Raw genomic sequence first — 26,282 nt, 5'->3', positions numbered from 1 at the left:
GCTGAGAAATGCTACACTATCCTCCTCCTCATTATTTTGAGAGGCTAACAACGTGAACCAAATTATACAACATCCTGCGCCCTCGGCTGAGCCTCAGCTCCAGTTGAGAAAGAAACAGAAAGATACAGTTCAGCTAGTCAACTCTTTGGCCAGTAGCCAAGCCGTCTGGAGAGGGGCCCTGCTTAAGTCACATTATTTCTCTCTCGCTGAAAAGAACCCGAGAGTGGTAAATGCCACTTTGGCAAAGAGGGGCCAGCTTGACTTCACAATCATTCATTTCAGGAGATAGCTAAATTAAAAAACATATATACACCCAGGGAGTAACTAACAGTTTACCAGTCAACTGCAGCATTAAAAAGGGCACAAATGTTGGTGGGCAAAGGACAAGATGAGAAAAATAGATAAATCCTTAGGGATTCCAAAAAAGACTGTATAAAACACAAACGAGAAAAACAAACGTTTTAAAAGGGGGCTAGAGGAGTTCCTTAAGGCCACAGCTAGTATTTGTCAGTACCCTTTTAAAAAGGAAAAAATTCACCATGGAGCTAAAGAGAGGGAATGAGGAATTAATCAATTATAATTCCTCCATTTAGCAAGTCAGAAAGAAAAGCTGGCAGGGTCTTCTCAGGAGCCCCCAACACTCGCATTCCAAAACAAGCCAGACTCGCTCAAGCGCTGGTCTGAATGATGGACTCCCTGCCCTGACCTCGTAATTTACTTTACAATGAGTTTATAATCTCACTCAATATATCCCACTCCTGGGTAAATCTCTTTAACAAGATTAGATGATCAGATACCAAAATTAGGTTTCAAACATTTGCCTAATGTGGAGGGGAAAAAAAGGCAGAAAGATTTTGAAAGAAAACGCTGACATTAGTATCACATTATCTGCCTGTTTTTGTTTGCCTCCTCTCTTCAAAGGGAAATAAAAAGCATCGAGAGTATTTTCATAAATTTTTTGTTGTTGTTGAACAATGACTTGGGTCCTAAATAGACAGGAAAAAAACTATCTGGTTCAGACTACGCGACCCTCTGTGGCTTTCTCCTTTGCCTCTCTAGGACTCTGTGTTATTATCATACATTTAGCCTGACAATCTGAATTGGGTAAGTAAAAAGCAGATTTGTTAGCTGAAGCAAGTCCTTAACACTTTCATCACTCCAAATGCCTTAAAATCATGTTTTACCTTATACTATTCTATTGAAACCCAGGACTGGACCCATAATTAGCGATGCTGGTTTTGCATGCACCCTGAATGCGGCCATTGATAAATGCTGAAATCTATAGCACTCCATCAAGGATCTTGTCTGCATCCTTTCAAAAAGGCTTAAATGAGAAAAGTCCATTTTATTTTGCTGCCCTGAGCTTCCTAAAATTTTGTTTTCAGAGCCAGTTATGTGATGATGCTACAGTATGTTAACACTGTGCTGTTACCCTCCCCTCTGTCTCATACATCAGGTCAGAGAAAATGGCATTTTATCTCATAATGAGCATACAACATACAGTTTTCACTATTGCATTTTAGTATTCCCATCAACTAGATATTCTAGATCATGAGGGCAGCTAGTGTAATCATAATGTCAATGAGAAGGGCTGTTACGATTGAGACTAAAGATTACATGGAAAGAGCTGCTTTGAAACTGGTAATTATTACCAGGCCACTAATAGCAAATGATGCATTACAGTTTCATCATATAATCTGTATTTCACTCAGCTCATGCCAGTGCACCATATTATATTACAGTGCTCACAGATTCTAAATTCCTAAACTGCAGTCATCAATAAATGTGTTACTTGCCATAATTTGTGAAATTACTTTGTTCATAACATCTTTGATGGTTTAGAAAGACCAGAATTGATTTCCTGCGTGGCAACATTAGGGCTACATTGATTTATTGACGTGTAAAATATAATAATATTCTTCATTTACTCTGATGAAAATCAACTTCTCAATTTGAGAGCCTCATTGGGCATTCACGGGAATTGTTTTGATTTAAAGCAATAAACTGAGACCCGGCCCCAAGCATGGGAACTCGAGGCATCAAAACGGTTAAAATCAACTAGTAGCTCACCTACTGGCTTTTATTTTATTTCACTTTATTGTATGGGAAGAAATGACCCCATTTCTAGTTTGTCACAGGACTTCAAAGTCACATGATCTGGGCCTCAGGATTTAGAAGAACAAGGTGGTCTGACGCTGGACCCCTGGCTCTACTGTTTACTAGCTTGTGGCTCTGGGACAGTCACTTAAGTTCTCTGATCCTTAGGCTTCCTGTTTGTAAAATAAGAATAAAAACAGTCCCTTAAAGAATTGTGAGGCTCAAATGACAAACATATATAAAAGCCCTCTGTAAACTATCAGGTCCAACATGAATGTGAGTTTTCATTACTACCAGGCTTGATTAGTTACCCAGTGTGATGACTAACCACGTTACACACCCAGAAGGGCTTCCAAAGGAAGGTTGGAATCCAGAATCCAGGCCTTACTCCAGGCCGAGGGGAGGCCCTGGTTAGAGGAAGGCAGGAAGGGGCGATTTTAAGGCCTGTGACTGTGGTCCACCAGCTGGGAGGCTATGTGGTAAGTGCCAAGTGCTCTGAAAGCCAAGGGCAGCTGGTTAAGGCAGCTGAGTGAGGTGGGGGGTCAGCTTGGCTCAAGAGCTTTCTGGAACCCCGCAATCCATTTCCACATACCTTGTTCTGGTCACTCCTAAACTGGTCCTGCCAGCACGGGCACCACAAACTAGGCACCCTCCCTTTGCAGGAAGTGGGGGAGAAGACAGGGGTTCCGTATCAGGCTCCTAGTTTCCTACCCCTCAAATCAAACTCTCTGCCCTTAGGAGGATCAAGCAGGAGAGAGAGAGAACTAAACTGTTTGCCAGGCTAGCAGCCCCTGGCCTCTCAACTCCAACTTCCTCTCAACTGCCCCACTCCGTTCATTGCCTTCCCTCCAAGGGTGGCTCTGTTCCCACAGCCAAATGTGGGCCCCAGCACCCCCAGCAAAATGAGGAGAGCTCTCCCCACCCAGTCAGCATGTAGGGACTCGAAACCTTGAGTCCAACCCCCTAAACTCTGCAATCTGTGACCTAACCCAGGCTTAGGCCCAGTCTAGTGTTGAGGAGGAGCGGGGGCAGAGGTCGTGACTTTAACCCCTGCACCACCCAGCCCTCAGGACCCAAGGGCTTGTGAAATTCACACAATAACTCTTTGTTACCTAGGATTACCTAGGAATTAACAAAAGTAAACAACTGGCTTCCAATTCGGTCTCAGGGTGCATGCCCTGCCCTGCAGACACCATTCACAAGATGATTAGGTCTAATTTACCTCCCATCTGAAAACCAGCCCCCTTCATGGCCCGAACTCCTGCATCTTGCTCTTCATTATTCTCTTTCCATGACACCTTCTCTTTCTTTTTTTTCCTTCCACAAGAGGTTATTTTTCATTCACTTTTAAAATAAAAATACTTTCCTTAAATAAAAATTAGATGTCACACTTCTTTTTTTGTTGACCCTGCTTTTTTGCGTTTGGGGTGGAATCAAGTCCCCCCCATCCAACTTTTTAGCCATGCATGACTCATACCATTTATTCCTATATAAAGAAGCAAACTGTATTACCTTCTAAAACAACATCTTTCAAAAACATTTTTATAAACATACAAATCTAAATTTCATATAAAGTTCCCCACTATAGAAGTTTGGCTTGAACAAGTAATTGGGTGGTGGTAGCAGTAGTGATGGTGATGATGGTATCTTTGAATTTCAGCAAGAAAAACAAGTAGAGAAAAACAAGTAGAAATTATATATATATATATGCACATATATAATGTACCATGTATATATAAAAATATACCATGTTTAAATACACATGTAAATGCATATATAACATGCATGAGATAGAACTCTGGAGAAACTAAACTGACTTTGTTTGGTTCTGGCCTCTGCTAAAGAGGTATGCCACGGAATAAGTCCTAAATGAGGCCATGGGAGTGAAGGTCCAGCAATAAAATGGGCCCTGAACACACAGACGTATGCAGTCACCAGCCATGGAGCCAGACAAGACCCTGGGGAGGAGACCCACAGGGACGACCTGCTGTCAGCTCCATGCATCAGTGAGGAAAGAAAGAAAAAAGTGGAGGGAAAAAGTCACTGGGGGGCTGAGTGGAGTGAGGGAGCTGGTGCCAAGTGAGTAATGGAATAATACACATGTGGATGCCAATCTATTTTGGAAGTAACTCCTTTCAGTACTTAAAAAGTAAGGGTAATTTCCAGAAACTCTCATCTCTAAACACATGGACATTTGTAGAAGAAATAATGCTCAACTTACAAATACCCTGCGGGGCATATTCTGCACTCATCCCGGGCGTAGGGATTAGAGCTCCGTGTGCAGAACGAGGGGAGGAGAGGCCCCTCCAGTGCAGAAGTTTATCTGTGAAAGAAACCCAAAAATAAGTACTAAAGCCATAAACAATGTGCATCGTAAACCACAGGATATCACATTTCAATTCCATTAAAATAGATGAACATCATTATAACAGCCTTGCAGATAGTTAACAGGCCCAAGGCCTTTATCAAAAGAACAGTGGTGAATTATTTCCCACAGTTCTGTTTTGTTTTTAATTTTGGTCTTTTTTGACAAAAGGGAAGGGGTTTGTTTTAGGTATGGTAGGGTTCTTTGGTTCATTTGCTTGTTTGTTATTGTTGGATTATTGTCTTATAATAATGACATGTGTCAATAGCAATGGGACAATTGGCAATATTATAGGTAGGCTGGTAAACGGAGGGGATTTATCTGCAAGGCTGGTTTACAGGCATACATTTACTTTACTTTATAGACAAGCTCAAGCAAAAAAAAACAACATGCTAACAGGAAATGAGTGGATTTGTGAATCATTTCTTCTAGATCAGAGTCCCACTCTGCCTTCCTGTCCGTGCCACTGGCCCCCCCCTTTCCTATACTGTATTTATGACAGAACCTTCAGTGATGGGGAAGCCTTAGGCATTTCAGGACTTGGTTGTGCTACATTCTAGAATTGTATCAGTGGAGTACCCCATACAGACATGGCTTCTTATAACACAAAGCAGTGGAGAATAAAGATTAGACTTCTAGGGTTAAAGTAACTTTGGCCAAGTCCCCACCTTGAGGTTGAGGAATCCTACCATTAAATGACAAGAAGAGAACAAGCATTCCAATAATAGCAGCACCCCGAGAAAGTGGCCCACCTTCTCCATTCTACTGCACTTTGAGGCAAAATGACTTCTCACACTAATAAACATAAATCTAGCAGTAAATCAAGCATTTCTAGCACTGAGGTTTGTGTGAGAAAGGAAATATTTGGTTTGTGCAACCTGGGAATTATATGGTTTATGTGGTAAGTTCCTAGCTTTTCCAAGTCCACCTTGAGCTAACCAAGCATGGAGAGGTCAACCTTGAGAGAGTGGAGGATAGACGGAGCAGCAGACGCTGGGTGTGTTCTAGAGGCTTGGAGTTTACGATGATTGGGGGAGGCAGGAGACAAGAAAAACAGACTTTGATGGTGAGTAAACAGAGTATGTTTTCCATTAGCTTAATATTAAGAGCACTTAAAAGTGTTGTTGTTATACTCGAGGATAGCAGGTCTCGAGTGTAAAATACATCCTGTTCTCCTTTATATAGATCACATTGCCAAGAACAGCCAGGGCAGTCGGCACAAGGTTTCCTTTCATGAGGAGGCTGGTGGGTAACAATGGGGTGTTGCTCGTGGAAGCTCTTACACAGATGCATAAATCTGTTGTTACCAGATCTGCAAAGGGAGGCTGCTGCGGACGCTCCACCTAGCCCGAGGCCATCTCTAAAGGCACGTCTTCCTCTCTGACCCAAAACGAAATAAAAACTACAAAATGAACAACAAAAGCAGGAAGATTGGACTTAAAAAACACGTATGTCTTCATCTGACTGTTTATGTTAAATGCACTGAGAGTACAGGGTAAAATTAACCACAGATTCAGTCACAGTGTTTTCAACAAGAAATCTGAGAACCCATTTTTGCACTTGTTCTTGCCTCGGCTATTTAATGTTTGTTGGTTGCCAAGACTGAAATCCTTTTCTTAGGAGACCACACAACTGAGGTGCCTCTGTGACCCCAGAATAAAAGCAACGAGGTACTTGGACCCTCACATGGGGAGAGTCTCATTTCAAATTCCCTGCCACTTACTCTGGGAAGAGACCCTGAGGCGCCTCAAAAGGCCTCCAGCAAGAAATGGGAGAACTGCTAACCTAATCCAGGCCTGGCCACTTGAATGTGCCTCTCGTTGACAAACCTGTCCACAAACCCAGTGGCCCTGAGCAAGGTGAGCTTCAGTGGCAGCAGCCTGGCCCAGTTCTCCACAGCGCCAGGCCATGTGGCAAAGTGAGGGCACATCAAGGAGAGTTCTAGTATCTGGCATGGTGGTTTGGTTTGGTTTGGTTTGGTTTGGTTTGGTTTTGTCTTGTTTTGTTGGTGAGGAAGATCAGTCCTGAGCTAACATCTGTGCCAATCTTACCTCTATTTTGTATGTGAGTCGTCACCACAGCATGGCTTGATGAGTGGTGTAGGTCTGCACCCAGAATCGGAACCTGCAGACCTGGGCTGCCAAAGCAGAGCGGGCCGAACTTAACCACTACACCACCGGGCTGGCCCCTTGTTTTGTTTTTTGAGTTGTAAAAAACCTAAGAGATCATCAAGACTATGCCTTCATTTTACAGATAGAGAAACTAGGCCTTGAGAAATTAAGTGACTGGCCCACAGCTATACTGATGGTTAACCACAAAGTAAAGATCAGAATTCGTCTCCTAGGGCCGGCCCCATGGCTTAGTGGTTAAGTTCACGCACTCCGCTGCTGGCGGCCTGGGTTCGGATCCCCGGCGCCCACCGCTTCTCCGGCCATGCTGGGGCCGCGTCCCACATACAGCAACTGGAAGGATGTGCAGCTATGACATACAACTATCTACTGGGGCTTTGGGGGGAAAAATAAATAAATAAAAACTTAAAAAAAAAAAAAAAAAAAAGAATTCGTCTCCTGACTCACCCCCAGTCCAGTGCTCTTTCCTGGGATATCCATCTCTCTTCTCCCCTCTGCTGCTCTCGCCCTGGTCTTCACTGCCCAAGGAGTGCCAGTGAGGAGGGTTCTCAGTCTCCTGACCTATTAGGAGAAACCACCTCTCTTAACAACCCCTTGGGGGAGAGTCCAGCCCAGAGGTGTTGAATGGGCCTTTCACAAGGTCCAAATGAACTGACTCAGTTTCAAAATTGGAAAACAACACCTGTTCTGCTTCCTGTGTCTCTGGGCTCACCCCCACTATTTTCACCCTCTACCTCTGCATCCCCTGCAGAATTAACCAGCTGAAGAGAAACAAACCATTCCCATCAGCCTAACAAGCCACCAACATAGTCTCTGTGAGACAGACTCATACTCGTATTTCTCTTCTTCAGGAAGAGCGTCAGTCAAAGCAAAGGCAACGGGGCACCCCAGCTGCCTCTCCCGCTGAACACATCCACAGTATTCTCCTTGGTAAGCAGAATCGACATTCCCACAGGAACTGGGAATACTAAATTGTTAATAGCCTCCCTAGGGTTTAACTTCTTGCTATGATGCTTTCAATTATTTCATCACAGTTTAGGCAGAGTAAAGACTCACAATTAATGCTTCCAAGCATCACATTCAAGGAGCAGCTCTGCCTTTCCAGGCTGCCCCTGGTTGAGGGCCTGTTCTCCTCCCCACCGCCTTTTCATTCTCCCCAGGGAGAGATGGGCTCAGGTGGCTGCCTGGGAAGTGGGTGGTCCAGCTATGCTCTCTTTATTTCCTTAGAATATTCTTAGGGCAGTGGTTCTCAAAGTACAGGCCCAGGCCCAGGCCCAGGCCCAGCATCAGCATCACCTGGGAGCTTGCTGGAAATGCAAACTCTCAGGCCCTGTCTCAGACTTACTGAATCAGAAACTGGGGGCGCAATCTGTGTTTAACAAGCCCTCCAGGTGATTCGATGCACAATCCAGTTTAATAAGCACCATCTTAGGGTAAGGGGAGGCATGAAAGCTGGAATCTTTGATGCTCCCCTGGCAGAGATCCAGAAGGGCTATGAGGCTGGCGTCCCTTCTGTCTGGGACGTACTTCCTTTAGGACTGAAAAGTCAAAAACAGAGAAAGCTTAGGAAATCCCTAAGAATCCCTCCATGTGGAATCCGAGGTTCCACCCTCCCTCATTGACAGGACAGGAAACAGGCCCAGGCTCTCTATCAAGTAGGGAACCCTCTTAGCATAAGACAACAACCAAACCAGCTTATGTCAGGCAGGAGGTGTTCTCCCTGCTTCCATAAAAGCTGAAATGTTTGAGAAGGCAGCTGTGGCTCACTGCACGGATGGAGCAAGAACTGGACTTTCGTTTCCCTTTCTGGACTGTCAAATGTGACATGTTGCCCTCTTCTGAATCAATCTCTCTTCAAATGCCTTGCACTCCTCTGGAGAAAGATGTTTAACCTGTTCGGTTTTATAAAGGTCTCTCTAGACCCAGTATTTCCATTTCCACTTGGGGCCTCAGAAATGCCTCATGCATGAATAGGTTGCAAAGCTTCCTTATGGCTGAATAAAAAATAATCTTACTTTTCAGGTCTCATTAAAAATCTACAACAAATTGGGAATGGCTTTTATTTAGTGTTAGACATTGGTCACTTTACATTTCTATATATACTGGGTACCAACTTTTGATGCAGAGCTCTGTAAGCCCAGTGGCATGTCCCTGGAATTTAAGGTCATTAAAGCAAGTTTCAGGTTTCCTCAAGAACACCTCCAAGATTCCTTTACTATTGACATGCTATTTGTTTCTGAAACTAATCACTGAGCATGTAATACAGCCACATTACTGTCCACTAATCAAGTAATACTGTTGATTTACAAATGTGCCAAAACAGCTAAGCACAAAGCATCATTTCCAACACACTAATGACTGACTACTCCAGGTGCCCAACTTTTATCAGGTATTAAAACCCCAGGCCTCTCTAAAGAAGTACATAGATGTATAGATGTTTGCTGTTCACTAAAATGTATATGTGTACATATATATTTTTTTCATAAACATGATTTTTGGATAACTTCCCTGTTTTTCCAACGTGACAGGACAAAGAGAAGTTGAACTATCCTCAAGTGGAATGGCTACCTTGTGAAGCAGTGACCTCCCTTTCATCTTGGGTCTTCCAGAAGAGAATGGATAACAACCCACATGATAGGGAGGGATCTCTACACTGGTGACAGGCCAAAATAGAGGACCCTTACAGTCCCCTCCAGCTCCAAGATTCTCAAGTCCCCTCCCTGCCCAGCCAGTAGGCAACTTCTAGACTACACTTAAAATGCATCCCGAGAGTTTGTAAACTTCCCCGAACGAACCAATTACAGTTCTATCTGTATTACTGGATCCAAATCACAAACATAACTACAGTGCTGCTAGTCTAGGCTAGAGGCTTCTCTACCCAACCAGATAGCAAATCCACTGAATGTCCTTCTAGCTCCTGACCCTCTGTTTACAATAGAGACCAGCTCTTCTCTCTCAGATTCCATGACTTCTCCGAGTATCACAGAGCAACCATTAGCTGCGCTTATGTCTTGAGTCCTGTCAATCTGAACTGAAAATGTGCCAGCTTCACCATCGCTAACAGACTTCTTAATTAACCTTCTGATATTGTCAAAATCGCACTCCCTTTTGTTCTAGAAATGAGCATTTACATCAGCATTTTTTCCATCGCTGCTTTTTTACCAGCTAAGGTTTTACTGAATCGCAATGCTCTTTAAAAAGCGTGTCCTGTACAAATGAAAGAAAGCGAGAATTCTAGAGACATCACACTACAGAATTTCTTTGCTACAACTTGCTCATGGTCCTTATTTTCCCTGATACTTCATCACTGATTTAATCTCATCACTCATTTAAAAGCCCTTTTTCTTTTTTTGACCAATTCTATCCTTTCAGAGCCTTAATTATCTAAACAACTGGTTACTACTTTCACCTTTCAAGAGTTCTCATCCTAGGCATTCGCTCTACGAGAGGGGAGGGAGAGAGGACATCTTTCATGCCCCTTTATCTATAAAAATGCAAAAAATGCAAGCCACCAATCTGTCAGGCCTAAACAAAATTTTCTGCAATCTGTGTCTTTAACATAAGCAAAGCATATAATTCAAAAAAAAAGAGCTTGCTTTTCTGAATAACTAAGTCAAAGACATTGTGTTTCATCTTTGTGTTGAAATGCAGATTTCCCACTAAAAAGGCAAATCCTTCATTTCAAAAGGTTGAATAGGATGGTACTTAAAAAAAGAATTCCAGCTGGTTAAATTTAGGATGTTGAAAAAAGTTCACTCCAATAATATTCTTTGGCTCTGGGCCCAAAGTATTTTCACTTGATCGTGAATTAGATAAATTTTTATTACACTTTAAGCTTTTGCCTTAGAATGGTGGAACTTACTGAGGAGACTGCAAGGGCAGCTGCATAAAAAGACAAATTGTCTTAGGACAGTTTTTTCTTCTTTGTTTAACTGTGTACCTCACTATGCAAAGTGTGTGTACCCAGGATAAATTCCATTCATTCATTCTTTCATGCATTCATTCAACAACGATTTACCAAGTACGTATAATAACCAAAGCAATGGGCTAGCCTCTGTGGGTGACACAAAGAAAACTCAGACACTTCCCTACAGGAGCCTTCATCTAGTAGAGAAAGAAGATAAGGCCTGGACAGAAATTGCTCTACTCCAATGTAGAAAGTGTGTCATGAGAGAGGTACAGATAAACTGCTACGGAAATTCAAAGGAAGAGAAATTACTTCCATTTGGAAGGGAGGAGAGTGGCTTTAGGGAAGAGGTAACCTAGGAACTAGACCTGGAGAGCCAAGAGGAAGGATATTCTAGACAAAAGAAAAAGTAGGTACAGATGCACAGAGAGACGCAAAGGCAAGGTGTGCACAGAGGAAATGGAGCCCAAAAAGTAGTTACATTTAAATCAAAATATTGTACACTGACTCATTCAATTGATAACAGAGGATATGGTCATTGAAATAAACCTCTGAGGACTTCTGTGAAGTCTTCAGCTTTCACAACCTCATATTTTCAAATATCACATTTCCTTAAAATCAGAGACACAGCCATGTGGACTCTTGTGAAACTCTTTATGAAAGTTTATCTGTCCTGTTTTGTTTCCCCCTCATCTTGACTTTTTTTTTCTCCTGACGAAGGGTGGGTGGTCTGCAAAGGCAGAATTCCCTGTGTTTTATTCCTCTGAGTCAGACAAACAAGTGTTGATAGCCATGTTCTTCTCTGCAGTACTGCTTCTCTGGCTTAAATGATCTATTTCAGATGTATCATTGCCAGTTTAAGATGGGCTTGTACTTGCTGACACATTTTCAACAAATGACTGTGCAAGAAATGTGGAGATCGTCCTATACTGCTTTGTCTCTTCAATTACCAACTTGACCTTCCCTCCAAATTTCCCCTCTTTCTTCTCTTCAAAGCCACGGGGAGGGCAGGGGGAACCTTACTCCTGCTCTGAGTCCTTCTTTGAGGATTTTGTTTGTGTGTGGTGGGTTGTGATTGAGTGTGTGTGTGCGTGTGTGTGTGTGCGCGCGCGCAGGCTTGCTTCTACCTGAAGTATTTTTCAGGTTATTCGGGGGAATTTGGGAGCTACTTTTAAAGATGCCCTTGCCCAATGCGTTCCCCCATGAGCCCCACTGAAACTCACTCTCCACATTCTTTTCTTCCTTTAGGACGTCAGGGACTGGCTCCTCTGGAGAGACTGCTGGAACAAAGTCAGGAATCTAGGTTCTTTGGTCCCAAGTCTGCCACTCCCCAGCTGTGAATGACCTTGAGTAAATCCCTTCCTTTTCCGGCCCTAAGTTTTCCATCTTTAAAAAGAGAAGCCTGGATTAGACGGATGACTTCTCTCTCCTGTTCCCCATGCCAGTTGGAGCCTCTTAGAGACCAGATCTAGGACAAGGTCTTGGATGCAGTTAAGAGACCTACTATGGGCCATCCCAGAAGCTGACCCAGATGGGCCTGTGCCCCTTGTGACCTTGTAGGGATTAGAAGGAACCTCCAGGCCAACGTGGGCTGGATCAAGCCACCACGTTAACTCTTAGACTCAGAGAGTAAGCCTGGTGGAGGATTTCAACCTCCTGGGGCACAGTCTTGCAATGCTCACCTGTCTGAGCTTCAAGGAGGAAACCTAGGTGGGTCCTGAGCCAAAGAGATTGAAGGTCAGAGAGAACCAGGAAGAAACTTCCCACAAACTCAGGCTAAATGTCAAGGGAAAAGGTCTCTCTCTGCTGCCCGTGCCAGATGGCCAGTGGCAAAGCTCGGCCTCCTGCCAGAGCCCGGCACCCGCTGCTCACGAGGGCACACACAGGACTCTAAGAAAAGCCAGAGTCTTCTCCTAGCTACCTCAATCCAAGGAGGCAAGGTCCAGTGTCCTGTAGTCCCTGCCCTCAACCAGCGTGAGGGGTTCCTGGAAAGCCATGTGTAAAATGGATTTCTGTAAACTGAATCACATTTGCGAACCGACATAATTTCAAAGATGTTTCATCACCCTTCTAGGCTCATCGAAAACTGGCAGGGCTTCTAACATTTTACCTTTTAAGTGCTTCTTCCTCCACCCCCTCCCCAACCTCTCTGTCAAGTAGTTAATGATCTGTAAACAAACACTTTAAATTCAGTGGGGGAGCTCACTATTTAAAGGAACCCTGTGGCGAAACCTTTTGAAAAGTTAACAATCTTTCTGTAATATGAAAAATCACCCTCTAATTTATCAGTTTCCATTGATGAGATTTTTGTGTGTATTGGGCTTTCTCAAGGTGGGGCTCAACAGCAATACCTTTGTGGTTAGAAGAAGAGGTGAGTGATGAAAGAAGCTGCCTTGATGCATACACAAATGTATTCGAAGACAGCACTCACACCTCCCTATCCCACCTGAGACATGAAGAGAAGGATGGAAAATCATAGTCCCGACCACCTGGAAAGCCTTGAAAACCACACTTGAGTTTCTCCTGATTTAAGTAGTAGATGCCTGTGGAGTGTAGAATGAACATTTTCAACTGAGGGGAGGAAAAGGCATTTGGGCTGTAAAGATGGATCTGATGAGACTGACCACTTGCCTAGCAAACGTTTAATTCTGATAACACCAGCCAGGGCAGAGAAGGACTTGTCTATCAAAGCCAGCAGAACATGCAACTCCCAAATTACTCTGAAGAGGCCACCCCGAGCCTTTTGATCTGTGTCCACTCACAACAAATGTAATTTATGCCTCTAGATCACCATTTTCATCAGTCTCGAGAAAATACCAGAATAAGCTTAAGAAAACCAAGTTTAGCACTTATAAGAAGACCCTTGAAGTTTTCCAGGTGTTCTTGGGCCTTGTGGAGGAGGAAGTCTGTGGGGTGGGGGCAGTGGCGCTGCTGGAGGGACAAGGGAGGGGAGAGGCGTGGTTGAAGATGTGAGCAGGCCCAGGCAGCACTGCCACCCAGCCAGCTGGAGAGTTTTCTGGTCTTATCTTCCAGGACTGATCTGTGCAATCCTTCAATGGAAAAGGGCCCAGAAGAATGGGCAGCCCCAGGAAGGCTCTGTCAGACCTCCAAGGCTGGCCCTTCTTAAGGAAGTATGTCCTGGCCTCTGTGAAGGGCTTTATCTTCTTCCCAAAGCGTTCTCCTCACATTCTGGCCCCCAGCAATCCTGTGGGATGAGGGAAGGTGTTATCCTCACCTCCCCAGAGGGAAACGCAAGATCTCAGAAGCCTCCAGCTGCAGGTCATGAGGGCAGAGCTGCAACTCAGAGTCCTGCCCACCTTCTTGGGGACTAAGCTTTGCCCTTCACCACCACTCACCTCAGGGGCCCTCAAGGTGGGCCAAGGCAGAGCGTCTTGTCTGGGCACCAGTCTTACAGGCAATCACTTGCCTTCCTGGGACTAACAAGTGGTATGTCTGCATCTGGGGAAGTGGGGGGGTGGGGGGGGCATACTCTATGGGCCTAGTGCTCTGGGACAATCTTGGCCCGGAGAGTCTTAGAACCAGAATTGGCCATTCTCCAGAATTAAAACCTATTACGTCCTATGGTTAACAAAGAACTGCTAGGAAATGATGAGAACTAATTTAAGGCTTCAAAGCTCTAAAAACTAAAAAAAATGGTCTAGCAGGTCAGACTGACATTTCTTCAGGAACAAAACTAGGCTGCCCTCTCGCCTGAGGTGAGATTAAATCCAGGAGGGTTCTGGTGCTGCGAGGCCAGGCCTTGTCCCATGACAGCGAGTTCTTCCAGAAACACGCCTCTGCTCGCCACAAGCTTCTCCAACTCCTGCTCCCACCTCCTCAGTCCCTCAGCACCTTCTGCCCTAACCTCTCTGACACACAACAAAGGAGGGGCAGACACAGTCTGTTTATTTGAGGGCTATTTTCTTGGCCTCATAGTTATTTTCCTGGCTTTTTACCCAATTTCTAATCCTTCATTTATATCACTGACCAACCTGGAAAGAATTTCCTGAATAAAAAAAGCAATGCCCACATGTATAATCTGCAATCATTCAAGAGGCCCCAATCCAGCCACAGGGTGGTTGCTGCTGGCTGTTCTCGAGTTCACTGACTCTACTGATTCAATGGGGGTGACACCCAAAGTTATCAGACACTTCCAAGCTCCTCAAACCAAGAAGGCACCATCTCAACTCCTTTCTACCCACTAGATAGGGCCGCTTGGGAACTTTGCCAGAGGGGCAAAGTGGCCAGTCCTGCTTTCCCTTCTCCACAGGCATCAAGTGAGGGCTCAAGGGACCCCACACCACAGGGAGACCCCAGGATCATTTTCTATTCTGATCTCTCTAAGAGTCAATGAGATTCTTTTTTTTTTTTTTTATAATTTTATTTATTTATTTTTCCCCCAAAGCCCCAGTAGATAGTTGTATGTCATAGCTGCACATCCTTCTAGTTGCTGTATGTGGGACGCGGCCTCAGCATGGCCAGACAAGCGGTGCGTCGGTGCGCGCCCGGGATCCGAAGCCGGGCCGCCAGTAGCGGAGTGCGCGCACCTAACCACTAAGCCACGGGGCCGGCCCTCAATGAGATTCTTTATTTTGAATCTCATTCCCTGGGAAATGAGGTCTGGGAGGGCTAGCATTCCCCGCCACACTCTATTTCCATGCAGGCCCAACCGTGAGACTGACCTGGAGCCACCAATGTCAAGATCTCTTATGTCTACTAGGAAAGGGAGACACTTCACTTTCCCTAACAAGCCCCTCAGGCTGAAATCCTTTTGCTTCCAGAGCCTCAACTTTCGACTGCTGGGTAGAAAGCCCCCTCTGTCAGCGGCCCACAGATCTCCACCGCCATAGCACTCAAACCCTGTCAGGCGGTGGGGAGCGTGGACAGCAGGGCTTCAAAGAGGCCGACCAGGCAAGAACCGTCCTGTACTCCTGCCCCGGCTCTAACGCAATAAAATGTCTTTTATCAGTGTAATTCAAGGCAAAGAGTCAAGGGTCTGTCACCATTTTAAAGAGGCTTATTACATGGCCACAAAAATTTGCCTCAGGCTCAAACCTGGCATGTAAGGTATCAGCGTGGGACAGGTTCTTTTGATTTGATTTTATTTTCTTACAAAATCTGAAAATGAAACGCTTCTGTCCCTCCCTTCCACCAACCGTTTTTTGATTTATGGGGAGAAGGAAAGAAATCTGAAGTTGACAGGTTGGGACAACTCCACTCAGCTTTCTCACTCAAAAGCTGCTTTTGTTAAACCATACTTTGCATCTATGGCCTGCGGCTCTTGGCTGACTCTGGCAGCTCCCCTGGCTGGGGCAGGCTGTGGACTTCCCCGGGATGAGGCCCCACTGAGATTACTGCCCACCTGAACCCAGGGCAGGGGCACTGAACCTCAGGGGGCTGGGGGCATGAAGGCCCCTGGTTAGACAATGGAAAGAACAGCAAAGGATGTGCTGCCACTCTTCTGTCCTCAGCTCCACACTACATTTCTCCAGGGCTCCATGTGATCATCATGTATTTACCACCACTGGTTCCCCAACTAAAGTCTAAGCCTTCTGAGAACCAAGACTGTACTGTCCACCTCTCATCGCCCGGCACCATTCTGGGCAAAGAAGAGCCCTTCAATAAATACTCAGAAATTGAGCACTGTTCAGTGGGCTTTTCTTCCTATGGGAGAGCCACTCTAAATGACTGGGATGGAAGGACCTGCCATGGAGCCACAGTGACCAAGGGAACCTTCCCTTCCTGAAGTCGTTGAGGTCTCTCCAGTAAATGATTCACTAAGCAAGGAGCCTCCAGGTCAGCCTTGACCCAGGAGATGATTACAGCCCCTTGAAAGTGGCTGCTCACCTATCGGTTCACTGTACAATTTTGGCAATCTGTAATTGTATATTTACTCAATGGTTGTTATGGACAATCAGGTTAATAATTTACTCTCCAAATGCTGTGTAATTACACAGTTGGAAGAGTTACAATAGATGTCAAATTTCTTTAAGACTTCTGATGAATTGGTCCCAATTACCTAGTCTGGGTCCCTTTCCTCTCCCTCTCTCAATTTTTTTTAGCAATCTCCCACACTTTCCTCTATTCTCATCCCCCACCTACATCCCTATCTTTCTGCCCCGAGAGAAAGAACAGTGTGAAGTCCTGCAGTTAAATAATCCTATTTAGAATCCATAGTTTTGTTCCACTAAAGGGGCTTAAAAATCAGGCTAGGAAGCTAGCCATGGAAGGTGCATTAAAGGCTCGCTGGCTGATCTCATCTGCCTTCCTGCCTCGAAGGCAGGAAGACACCTGCAGCAGCCCACACCTCATCATCTAGGCACCAGATTCCGGCACAGCCCGGCAGAGGCCCAGGGAAGAGAGAATGCAAAGCCCTGGTGTGCTCTAGGAGGCTGGGGCTTCCCAGCCAAACGCTGGCAAGGACCTGGAATGTGAAACCGTGGCCATGGGCTCAGGAGACAGCCCTGGCAGAGATTCCCTTCCCACCCAGAGCCCCATGACCAAGCCCAGGCCTCCACCTCTGCTTGGGACATGCTGGAGAGTATGAAGAGAGAAACAGGTACATCCTGAAAACAAAAATGGGCAGGTATGCCAGGAAAAGGAAAAACATTCAGAATGCATGGCCTCCTCTCCATCCCCCAAGAGCCAAACCAGGCCTTTCACACCTCTGCTTTGTGGTTTTAACACACTACACCTCACTCACCACAAACATATAAGCTGCTTTCAAGGATCAAAGCAATTTCTGCCCCCCAACAGGGTAATGTAGTCAGCTGACCCACGTCACCCTGTGCTGAACTGAGGCCGCCCAGGCCACAGCTGCAGGGCCTAGCAGGGAAACTCAGGCAAGATGAGGGTCCTTGAACACAGCCAGTGAAGGAGGAGAGGGGACAAAGGTGACACAGTTGTGTCCACTGCTGGCTCCTGGCTAAAAATGATTGCAGCTGACACAGTGTACTTTCTCCATTTCAATGGGTGGTGATTTTTTTTAGTCACTTTTTTGATGCTCTACCTCCTACATCTTTCTCTCTCCACAAGTGCACATAACCTAGAGCTCCAGTGTTTTAAGGGTGTTTTTTTTTCCACAGATGAGATTAATTTTCTAAGAGACCCTCCCCCCCAGTACATTTTATGTTATGGCAGGATAGGCTTTCGACCACTACGTTGTTCTGGAATCATAAGAACTCAGCATACTCTCTGGGAAGTGAATTAGGAAAAGGACAGACAGACAGACAGACAGCCCCACAGAAAATCCTTGAACTCATAAAACCCACCTAGATACAGAGAACGTCTCCAGAACCTCTAGTCAGTTCTAATCTTGGTGTCAAAAGAATGGGGACGGACTAATGTTTCCCAGCTGAGGACTTGGCTGTCACTTTCAGATCTAACATCCCGCTCATCAGGGGCACTCCTGATGCCCAGAGAAGGGAGCAGTCTGTTAAAGGGGGGATTTCTATACGTTGAGAACATTTGGGACCATTCTACCTAGGGAGTTTAGTTTGGTTGGAGTTTTTTTGTGGTTTGTTCAGATTGTTTCTTTTCCTGCATAAAAAAAAAAAATAAATTTGGAGCCGTATTTGTTTCCTGTTCACAGCGCGGACAGAAGGAGGGAGTGCCGTGGAGGAGGTGTGTGGGGAGAAGGCTGATAGATGGAGCAGGGCCGAGAATATCCGGAATTGGAGAAAAGTGAGAAATGGCGCTTTTTCTTGGCTTCCAAACAGTTGTAATTTCTACTGCCGCTGCTTAGATCCTGGGCACCAGGCATAGAGAGTGGGAAAAGGGGCATGTGACAACTTTGCACAAATCAGGATTTGGCATTTAAATCCACAGGAAGCAAGAAGAATAGAGGGACTTCTTATTTATAGATTTGCAGATGAATTGAATGAGATAACCAAAATGCACTTCTCGTGTATCTGAAAGAGCAATTCCATTTTCAGACTTGGAAAGTTTCCCATAATTGAGTATCACCTGACCCCAGCAGCACACTGCATCCCAAGGTTAAGATCTGCTTCCTGAAAACCAGCCAGAAGGCTGCTGCTTCAGTGGTAGCTCAAGAATTCAGCTATGAAGGACAGGTTGGTACCACACTACATTTAACTGGATTCAGTTCATCTGATTATACAGTGCCTTGCTTTCTGGAATATGTAATCATCTCTTTCTGATGACATTTTAAATATCCAACTAGACAAATAATTGCAGCAATAATTGATAGCAGAGTCAAGCTGGAAGATCCCTGATTGGCAGAGTCCCCACCGAAACAAATCTTCTTTCTTTCAAACATCACAGGAACGATGCTTAAATCTAACTTTTGCTGATAAATGCTCAAAATCTGATTTACTGACAAAAGCACTGCAAGAAAACCTGCACTTCGGCCTGTGATTACTTTGTGAGCTGTTTGAGGAGAATCAGGCAGCGTGATTTATATTATTTTATTTCCCATGAATAATTGCAAGGAGAGTGTGGGAAGTTTGGGGGAGAATCAACGCGAGCAAGAGTGTTGCTCCTTAATGCTGTACTTCCTGAGCAATGTGGGCCAGCATCAAGGTTACAGCCCTTTCCCCCTCAATATGTATCCTGCAGTAGAGACATGGTCTTGACAGGGGGAACATCCAGAAAGGAAAAACACACAAATGATCGGCTCTGCTCAGGCCTTTAAAAGCTGGTTTAAATCAATGCCGCAAACCAGCACTCAAATTCCCCTGCCCTGTGTAAAGCGCCCTGGATGGGGTCAGGAGGCCGGAGCTCAGGCAAGTCCCCAGGTATAGCTGCAGTGCCCGCCAGCCCCAGTCTGTTTCTCCGTCCAAGGTAGAACCCAAATCAATTGTTGTCTGCATCATGTGTTCTGATTGTAATATTCAAGTCCTTACAGTTTGGGGCACTGCTTTCAACAATTCAGCCCCTGTGGAATGTTGCAATGGTCAGAAATAACTCACGGAGGATGCTTGTCTCCCGGAAACACCAAATGAACAAGCTGGCATATTAGCAGACATAGATTACAGTAAGGAAAACCTAAAACAGGAGATGTATCTGAATGCTTTGGCTAGAAACAAAAGCAAGGATTCAGGGATGCAGTCTGAGCACTGGCCCAAAGCACTAGCATGAGAATTTCTTTTCATTTTTTCCCCCTATTTTCTTTTCTTCTTCTTGTTCTTTCTTTCTTCCCTTCCTTCTTTTTCAGGGGGTGGCGGGGCGGGGGGGCTTTTCTCCCCTTGAAAGTGAACCATTATCAGCGAGTTCGCCTCATAGCTTCTGTTAAAAATCAGAAGGCTGTGAGGTGTAATGATTATCTGCGTCGTGACACTTACCGCATAGGAGGGGGCTTGTGGAACAGCTTCACTCTAATTTAGAGCTCCTCCGTTAATTAGAAAGCCCTGAGATTTTCTGCAAATTCAGGTCACTATCGACAGCTCATGCTTTTGATGCTTCGCCTCTGACAGTCGTTAGGCTGCCCTTCCAGGAGCTGGCAGGGTTGTCCAAACTCTGACGGTGTCAGAAACGCAGTCACCACGGCTGCTTTGCAGGAAGTTACACACAAGGTGACTGTCCGCACACAGTCTGTTTCCCCACAGTCAACAAGCCTGTTGAAATCTGCATTCACATCCAGCTAAAAATAGTTCGTTTCAATCCTCTTTCCTCCTCTCCCTCTTTGCCATCTCTCTTCCCATTTTTCTTTTCCTTTCCACCTCTCGTCTCTCTTCTTCCCACCCTCTTTCTAGCATCTCCCTCCTCTCACCTTCCCTCCCTTTACTCCCCCAGCCATCAGGGTCCTCTGTTCTTGAAAACAAGTCACATTCACCAGAAAGGGAAGTAGGTTTTACAGATAAACCAGGTTGCTTTTTATTGAAACAGCAGTGATTGTGGAACAGAAACTGCCCCCCTCCTTTTAAAAAAATATTTCCTATTTTTTTGGGCCGGTCAGCAGCTGCACCTGGTGAGGTGGAGGTCAAGTCTATATTTCCAGCATGGCTCCCATGTTTTTTCTCAAGGGAAGGGGGACCTTGAAGGGGGAGAAAAAAGGAGGAGGAGGGAAGGAAAGGTTAACAACTCAAGAGAAAATGCATACGGGGCTGAGGCTTTCTGCCCTTATCACCATTCAAGGTAAGACCTCAAAATTATAGGAATTCTCACTTAGGAATAGCTCATTATAAGATAGGTGCTGGGGGGTTGGTTGGAGGGGGTGATGTGTCCATGACCATCTGTGAGTAAACTTGTGTTTATTTCATCAAGTTCATCTAAATTTTATCAAATTCAAGCCAAAAAGAAATCTTCTGTGGCACTTGCCTAAGACTTCACCAAAAAAGAAATCCGTACTTAAATCAAAATAGGAAATATAAAAACGATTTGCACACCCTCTCCACCACCAACAAAGGGCAGCCCCGGAAGAACAAGCTATCCCTTGCCACCATAGTTCCTAAGTCGACTGTGTCGACTTAGGCCAAGCACCATTCCCTAAGCAGATCCAATTCTTCCTTGAGGTCCCCGCAAACAAATGCTGGAGGCTGAGGGTATGGGAGCCTGGCCTTGCAGTTACGGCTTATGAAAGGCAATGGGGTGGGATGGGGTGGGATGCCATAGGCTAGACTGATGAATTCACACAAACCCAGATTAGCTGAAGTCACAGGGACCCCGCAGGGTAGAGCAAGGTGACCCCAGCAAAAATCTCAAGGACAGCATCCTCAACAGCCACAGTGGGCCGCTAACCCCAGCAGGGGCCCATGCCTCCTCCAACATCCTGCTGCTCTCAGCTTGGTCATCAGCCTTTAGACACCAGTCCCAAGAAAGCCCTCGGTGCCTTTAAGCTAAGTGAAAAGCCAGGACTGTGTGAGCCAGGGCAGACTCCCTAATCATTTAGATACTGCCTGTAAGGAAAAAAATAAGAAAAAACCTAGACCTGGAAAATAATGTGGAAAGTGGCAAAAACCAAGTGACTCATTTAAAGAGAAAAACCCTCCACCAACGTCACAAAGCTGCTGAATATTAGGTTCCTAGGAAGCTGTCCCAGCAACCCAGATATGAGAAACAATGCTTGCTATTCTGGGGTGAGAAGTGAAGTTGCCTTCCACTCGGGACTGTCAAACATGGTCTATAAATACCAGCACTGCCCCTTGTGGACAATGGGCTGAGCTCAACCCAGAGAAGGTAAGTGTTTTCCTAAGGTCACACAGCAATTCTAGGTCCTCCAGACAAACCCCTTCACCCAATAGATGGCTTTGTCTTCTCTTGGAAATATATTTGGCTACATCTGATCGCCATTTCAACAGGAGGGCTGGGGAATGAGACTGCACATTTTAGTGTTTCTCTTCCTTCCTTTCTTTCTCCAACTTTCTGCTCTATTTCTCTCCTCTCTCACCACATACACACATACACACACACACACACACATACAATATCTGTTTAGTATATTTAAAGATCTATTTCCATATCTACCCAAAGTTTCTAACACCCTTGTTCTGTCAGCAGGTCAAGAGTAGAGGACAGTGGCAAGCTGTTCTCCATTTTTGAAATGGATTTGACTGAAAGACTGCTGAAGGTCAAGATATCCAGGGGAGGCTGGTACTGGGGCTTTCAGGGTCATTGCTCTGTGGGTGGACCATGGCTCATTTCCAGAGAATGACTTGTGATTTGTTCTCTCCCCCACACATCAAATCGAGACGCCAATCACAGCTCTATTACCTACCTTGCCTCACCTCCAATTTGACAACCGTGCCTTCTTTTCACACAATGAGAGAGAATGGGGTGGCCAACTGCTGAGAGTTCCCTGTATGCACATATGTGTAGTTAAGTTCTGAAGTGAGAAATTCAAGAAACCTATACTTATACTACACACACACACACACACACACACACAATTTAAGAGATAATTTCTAAAGACCTACTAATCTATGATATTGAAAGAAAATGGCTACCTGGAGAAGCCTTGAAATGGTCCCTTTCTACAAACCACAAGCCCTGTGGTGGACACGAGGGCCTCTGGCTTTGAAATAAATAATGCACAGAAATGGGCAGCATGATGGATTAGCTGGTAGATTATTATCAGATACATGAAGCTCCAACTCCACATCAGGATTGGCCTCGAATTTCTTTCAGGAAGAACTTTATAGCATGAGACGGTTGACCAAGGCACCACAGGTGACAGAGAAGCAGCCTACAGTCTTAGAATGACCACAGCCCTTCCCAGAGTGACGTTTCCGCCCAATGCCCTGTGCGCGCCACTCCAGGGCAGCCTGAGATGGCCATTCTGTTCTCAAACCTGGCCACTGCTCCACTGCTCACTCCCCTCTCATGTATTCACCCTTTGCCCTGCTAACAGAAATGGAATCAGAATAAATTAATATTTAATTTTAAGATTACCATTCTATCAGAATCAAAAGACTTGGGAAATTCAAAGCTAAGGCAAACGCCCCTCCTATAAATCTAACTTAGCTGTTCAGACACTTCACAGTTCTACGGACAGTGAGTCTCCCGGCCTTCAATCCGTTATTTGCCACGGGCCTCTGCCACGAGGCGGGAGGGGGAGAGCCAGCGCTACACCTCTGAGTGTGTGAAGTTCTAACCTTTTACCCATGTAATGATCTACTTAATATAATATTTTGTCTTTAATCAGAGAAAGAGTAAGATAATTTGATATCCCATAAAACTCCCTAACCTATATTTTGCAAGTCAATTAGCCAGTCCTTGCACATTAATGTCAGCACATCCCATGTTGCACCTCCAGTAAGGCTTTCGGGTGTCTGCGGCCCTCACTGCCACACACCACGAGCTCGAGAGGAAGACTCAGCAGGGGTAGCGGTGCAGTGGGCAGTGACTTTTTCGTCATCTGTGTGGAAATTGGGAAATCGTCTTCTCAAATGGAGATTATCTTCCCTTGGGATCCTTCTGGAGGGCTATAAATAATAGAACATACTAATCAACATTATATATTAAAAAATGAATACAGAATCAGATGAAGGAAAAACTAAATTATACCATTATAAAATTCAAAGCAAAAAAAAAAAAAAAAAAGAGGCATGAAAAAAAAGTCCTAGCCCCGTCCCCTTAAGTTTCACCCTATTCTCTGGCAGCCACGCCAGCCTTAATAAGTGTTCAAAACAACCATTTCTCACTCCCTTATTTATGAGCAACAGAATACAAAAAGCAAGAGGCTTAATTTTAATGTAGTCATGTACCACCAACTATTCCATCTAAGGAAGCTGCAGAAAGGTGAAGACTGGAAATTTATGAATGTTTTATGAGAAATCTGGATAAGAATTTGGTCTAAATATATGAGAAGGAACATGGACATGTGGCACAAACACAAAATACAAATGTTCCCAACTCCAGCTGTCCCATAAAGTCTGCCTCTAACGGTCTTATGACTCAGTTTTCCCGTCTCTAAAATGGAGTCCCCTAACCAAACCTGGGCAACATTATAAATAACAATTGGATGTTAACCTCTTAGATAGAGCCCTCTCTTTGCTATCACTTTTGATCTGATTTTAAAAAGGCAATAATAACACTTATAACGCATTCTCGTGATGCAGAAACATTGTTACCATGGAAGAGTCTGTCTCATTGGCTGTTAAAAGAGAATGTTTCTTTCTTTCCTTCTAGGAACCTGAGGAGTGAATCTGGCTATTTCATCAAAGCCTATAAAAGATACCTGAGTCATCATTTTAACCGAACAATTTCTCCAAGAATTCAGCCTAGAAAGAGGGAAGAAGCCTGCCTCTGTGGTGTGTTGGGAAACGCCATTGTGTTCTCTCTGATTCCCCTCCTCTGTCCTTGGCAATCCAGTTACAATTTGACAGCATTTAAAGATGACAGTGCTTGAGATAATAGGACAATGCCATAACAGGATTACAGCAAATGTGAAAGAAAGGACACACGTAGGTACTGTCATTTAGGTAATGTCATCTACGATCAGTTTTTGTTTCATTTTTTTGCTGACACAGAAGTCAGTATCACTTATACAATTCATTGTAAACCGTTATGGCTGTGAATACTTTGCTTCCCGATGAAAGGAAACACTTATTATACTGTATGGGGATTTGGTGAAACTTTCTATCTTTGGTTGATGTGAAAATAATAACAAAAAAAAATTTCAAACCAATAGCCAAAGACTCAAAAATAGCCTTTACTCACTACCACCCAAAATGATTTATCTTCAAAGAAAGAAAGAAAAAATTGCTGCTGGTTATAAACAATAGGTGGCCAAGAGGTTTCTGAAAGATGTCTTAGACCTCAACGAAACTGTTGCTTTAGAGAGTTTGGGGAAAATAAAGTGGAAACACCCAACTAAATTCACATTGAGGGAGCCGGTCAACACCAGTCTACCCGCCAACAGGGTCCTTGTCAGTCACTTACGCTATTTCTCGTTCCATTTTCTTTATGTTATTTTGCCCACAGCGCATCCAAATTCATACAATATGAGCCTTCAGAAGTCAGTTCTACTCTACTTTCTAATTAACTTCTGCCACTGTGAGTTTCTCCCCAAAACCACCAAGTCTCCTAGAAGCTGTTATTCCTTTGCAGTGAACACACAGCTGCCTCGCCTACCATTAAAATGGCTTCCTCATTGTCCAGGACAAGGAGCCACGCTGTGTGCCAAGTGACCAACCACAAACAAAAGCATGTTTGACCAACACTTGTCAAAAAAATCCTGGCTAGAAGAGGAAGTACCACAAAGGAGGCTGAAAAGATGTTCTGACCATGTCAAATCCTCACAGAGGCTAGCTCTGTGCTTCCCTGGCTAATCTCTTGAGCCCCAGATCTTCTTTCCTTTCCAGATGCCTATCTACTACCCCTTTTATCAACTCTCCTCTTATTCTATCCAAAAAAGTTCATGAAATTCAGGCTAGCTTAATAACTCCCAGAGTAGGAGGGTGCTATTAAAGAGCTCATAAGGATATAGGTTTTAGTGCCTGCCTTGTTTCATCACATGCCATCTGAAGGATAAATGCCATCATGAAAAACTGTCCAGGCCCTGAACAATTCCCCAAGACAGATGCTCTGGAGGAGAGGAGCAAGGGAACAATGTGGAGCCTGATGGGCTCTTGCTTCCAAACTTCATTCCTGTCCACTCCTCATCAGTAATGTGGGTGAAATGAAAGCTTTCCAAGACTTAAAAGTTCCTCTACATTAATAACAGACCCATTGGCTAGTCTCCTACAATGTTTGGTTGTGAAAGGAAACCCTACAGTCAACCAACTCCATCCTCTAGAACGTATATGTCAACAGTAGAGAATGCAATATGAAGGACAATACAGAAAGAATTCCAACAACCCGCCCCACCCCACCCCTGGACAGAGTCCTCAATTTACGTCTCCTAGACTGCTGCTTTTGTCCCCTGCTCAGATCATTTCGATAGCCTCCAATGATCTACAGGATACAGTCCAACTCCTTAAGCCACCATTCCAGAGCTCCATAACCTAGCCCCAAATTTCTGTTCCAGGTTTAGCTCCCTCTATGCACCAATGAAAATACTCTGCTCAAGTGAAAATCCCTTCCATTCTCATTTGCGTTCTGGCTTTTCTTCTTCCTCTCTGACTTCATGGGATCCTGTTAATACTTGAAGGCCCAGTTAAAGGTCTACTAGTCACCTTGGCATGAAGAACCAATCTCTCCCTCCTCCAACCTCGTAGAGTACTCATTCTCTGCACCACTCTGGACTCGTACCCAGTCCTTACTTCACTGGTTAAATCTTTACGCTGCTGCTTAATTCCATGTCTTCCCAACGTGCTCCTTAAGTGCAGGGACTCTGTCTTCTACGTATTTTTATTTTATTTCAAAGTACTCAGCATCTCATGTG

The 26,282-nt window shown here is 44.7% G+C and overlaps 1 protein-coding gene across 9 annotated transcripts in view; it reads right to left on the bottom strand.

Annotated features, from left to right (window-relative positions):
* Positions 1–26,282, bottom strand: part of BCL11A (BCL11 transcription factor A) — a 99,630-nt gene that overhangs the window by 11,129 nt on the left and 62,219 nt on the right. For 4 of the 9 annotated variants that reach the window (XM_014791485.2, XM_004435660.3, XM_004435662.3 and 1 more), the window contains exon 3: positions 4,319–4,420. The exons of 4 other annotated variants lie outside the window; for them this stretch is intronic. In XM_014791485.2, the coding sequence (XP_014646971.1) occupies positions 4,319–4,420 (102 nt within the window). Of the gene's footprint in view, positions 1–4,318; positions 4,421–7,038; positions 7,134–26,282 lie in introns of those variants that run through there. One more of the 9 variants, XM_087436715.1, reaches the window with a different exon arrangement.

Source organism: Ceratotherium simum, chromosome 11 (genome assembly GCF_057802395.1).
Source record: "Ceratotherium simum simum isolate JZ-2026a chromosome 11, ASM5780239v1, whole genome shotgun sequence".
NCBI classification, from domain to species: Eukaryota; Metazoa; Chordata; class Mammalia; order Perissodactyla; family Rhinocerotidae; genus Ceratotherium; species Ceratotherium simum.
This window is presented reverse-complemented; position numbering and strand designations above follow the sequence as displayed.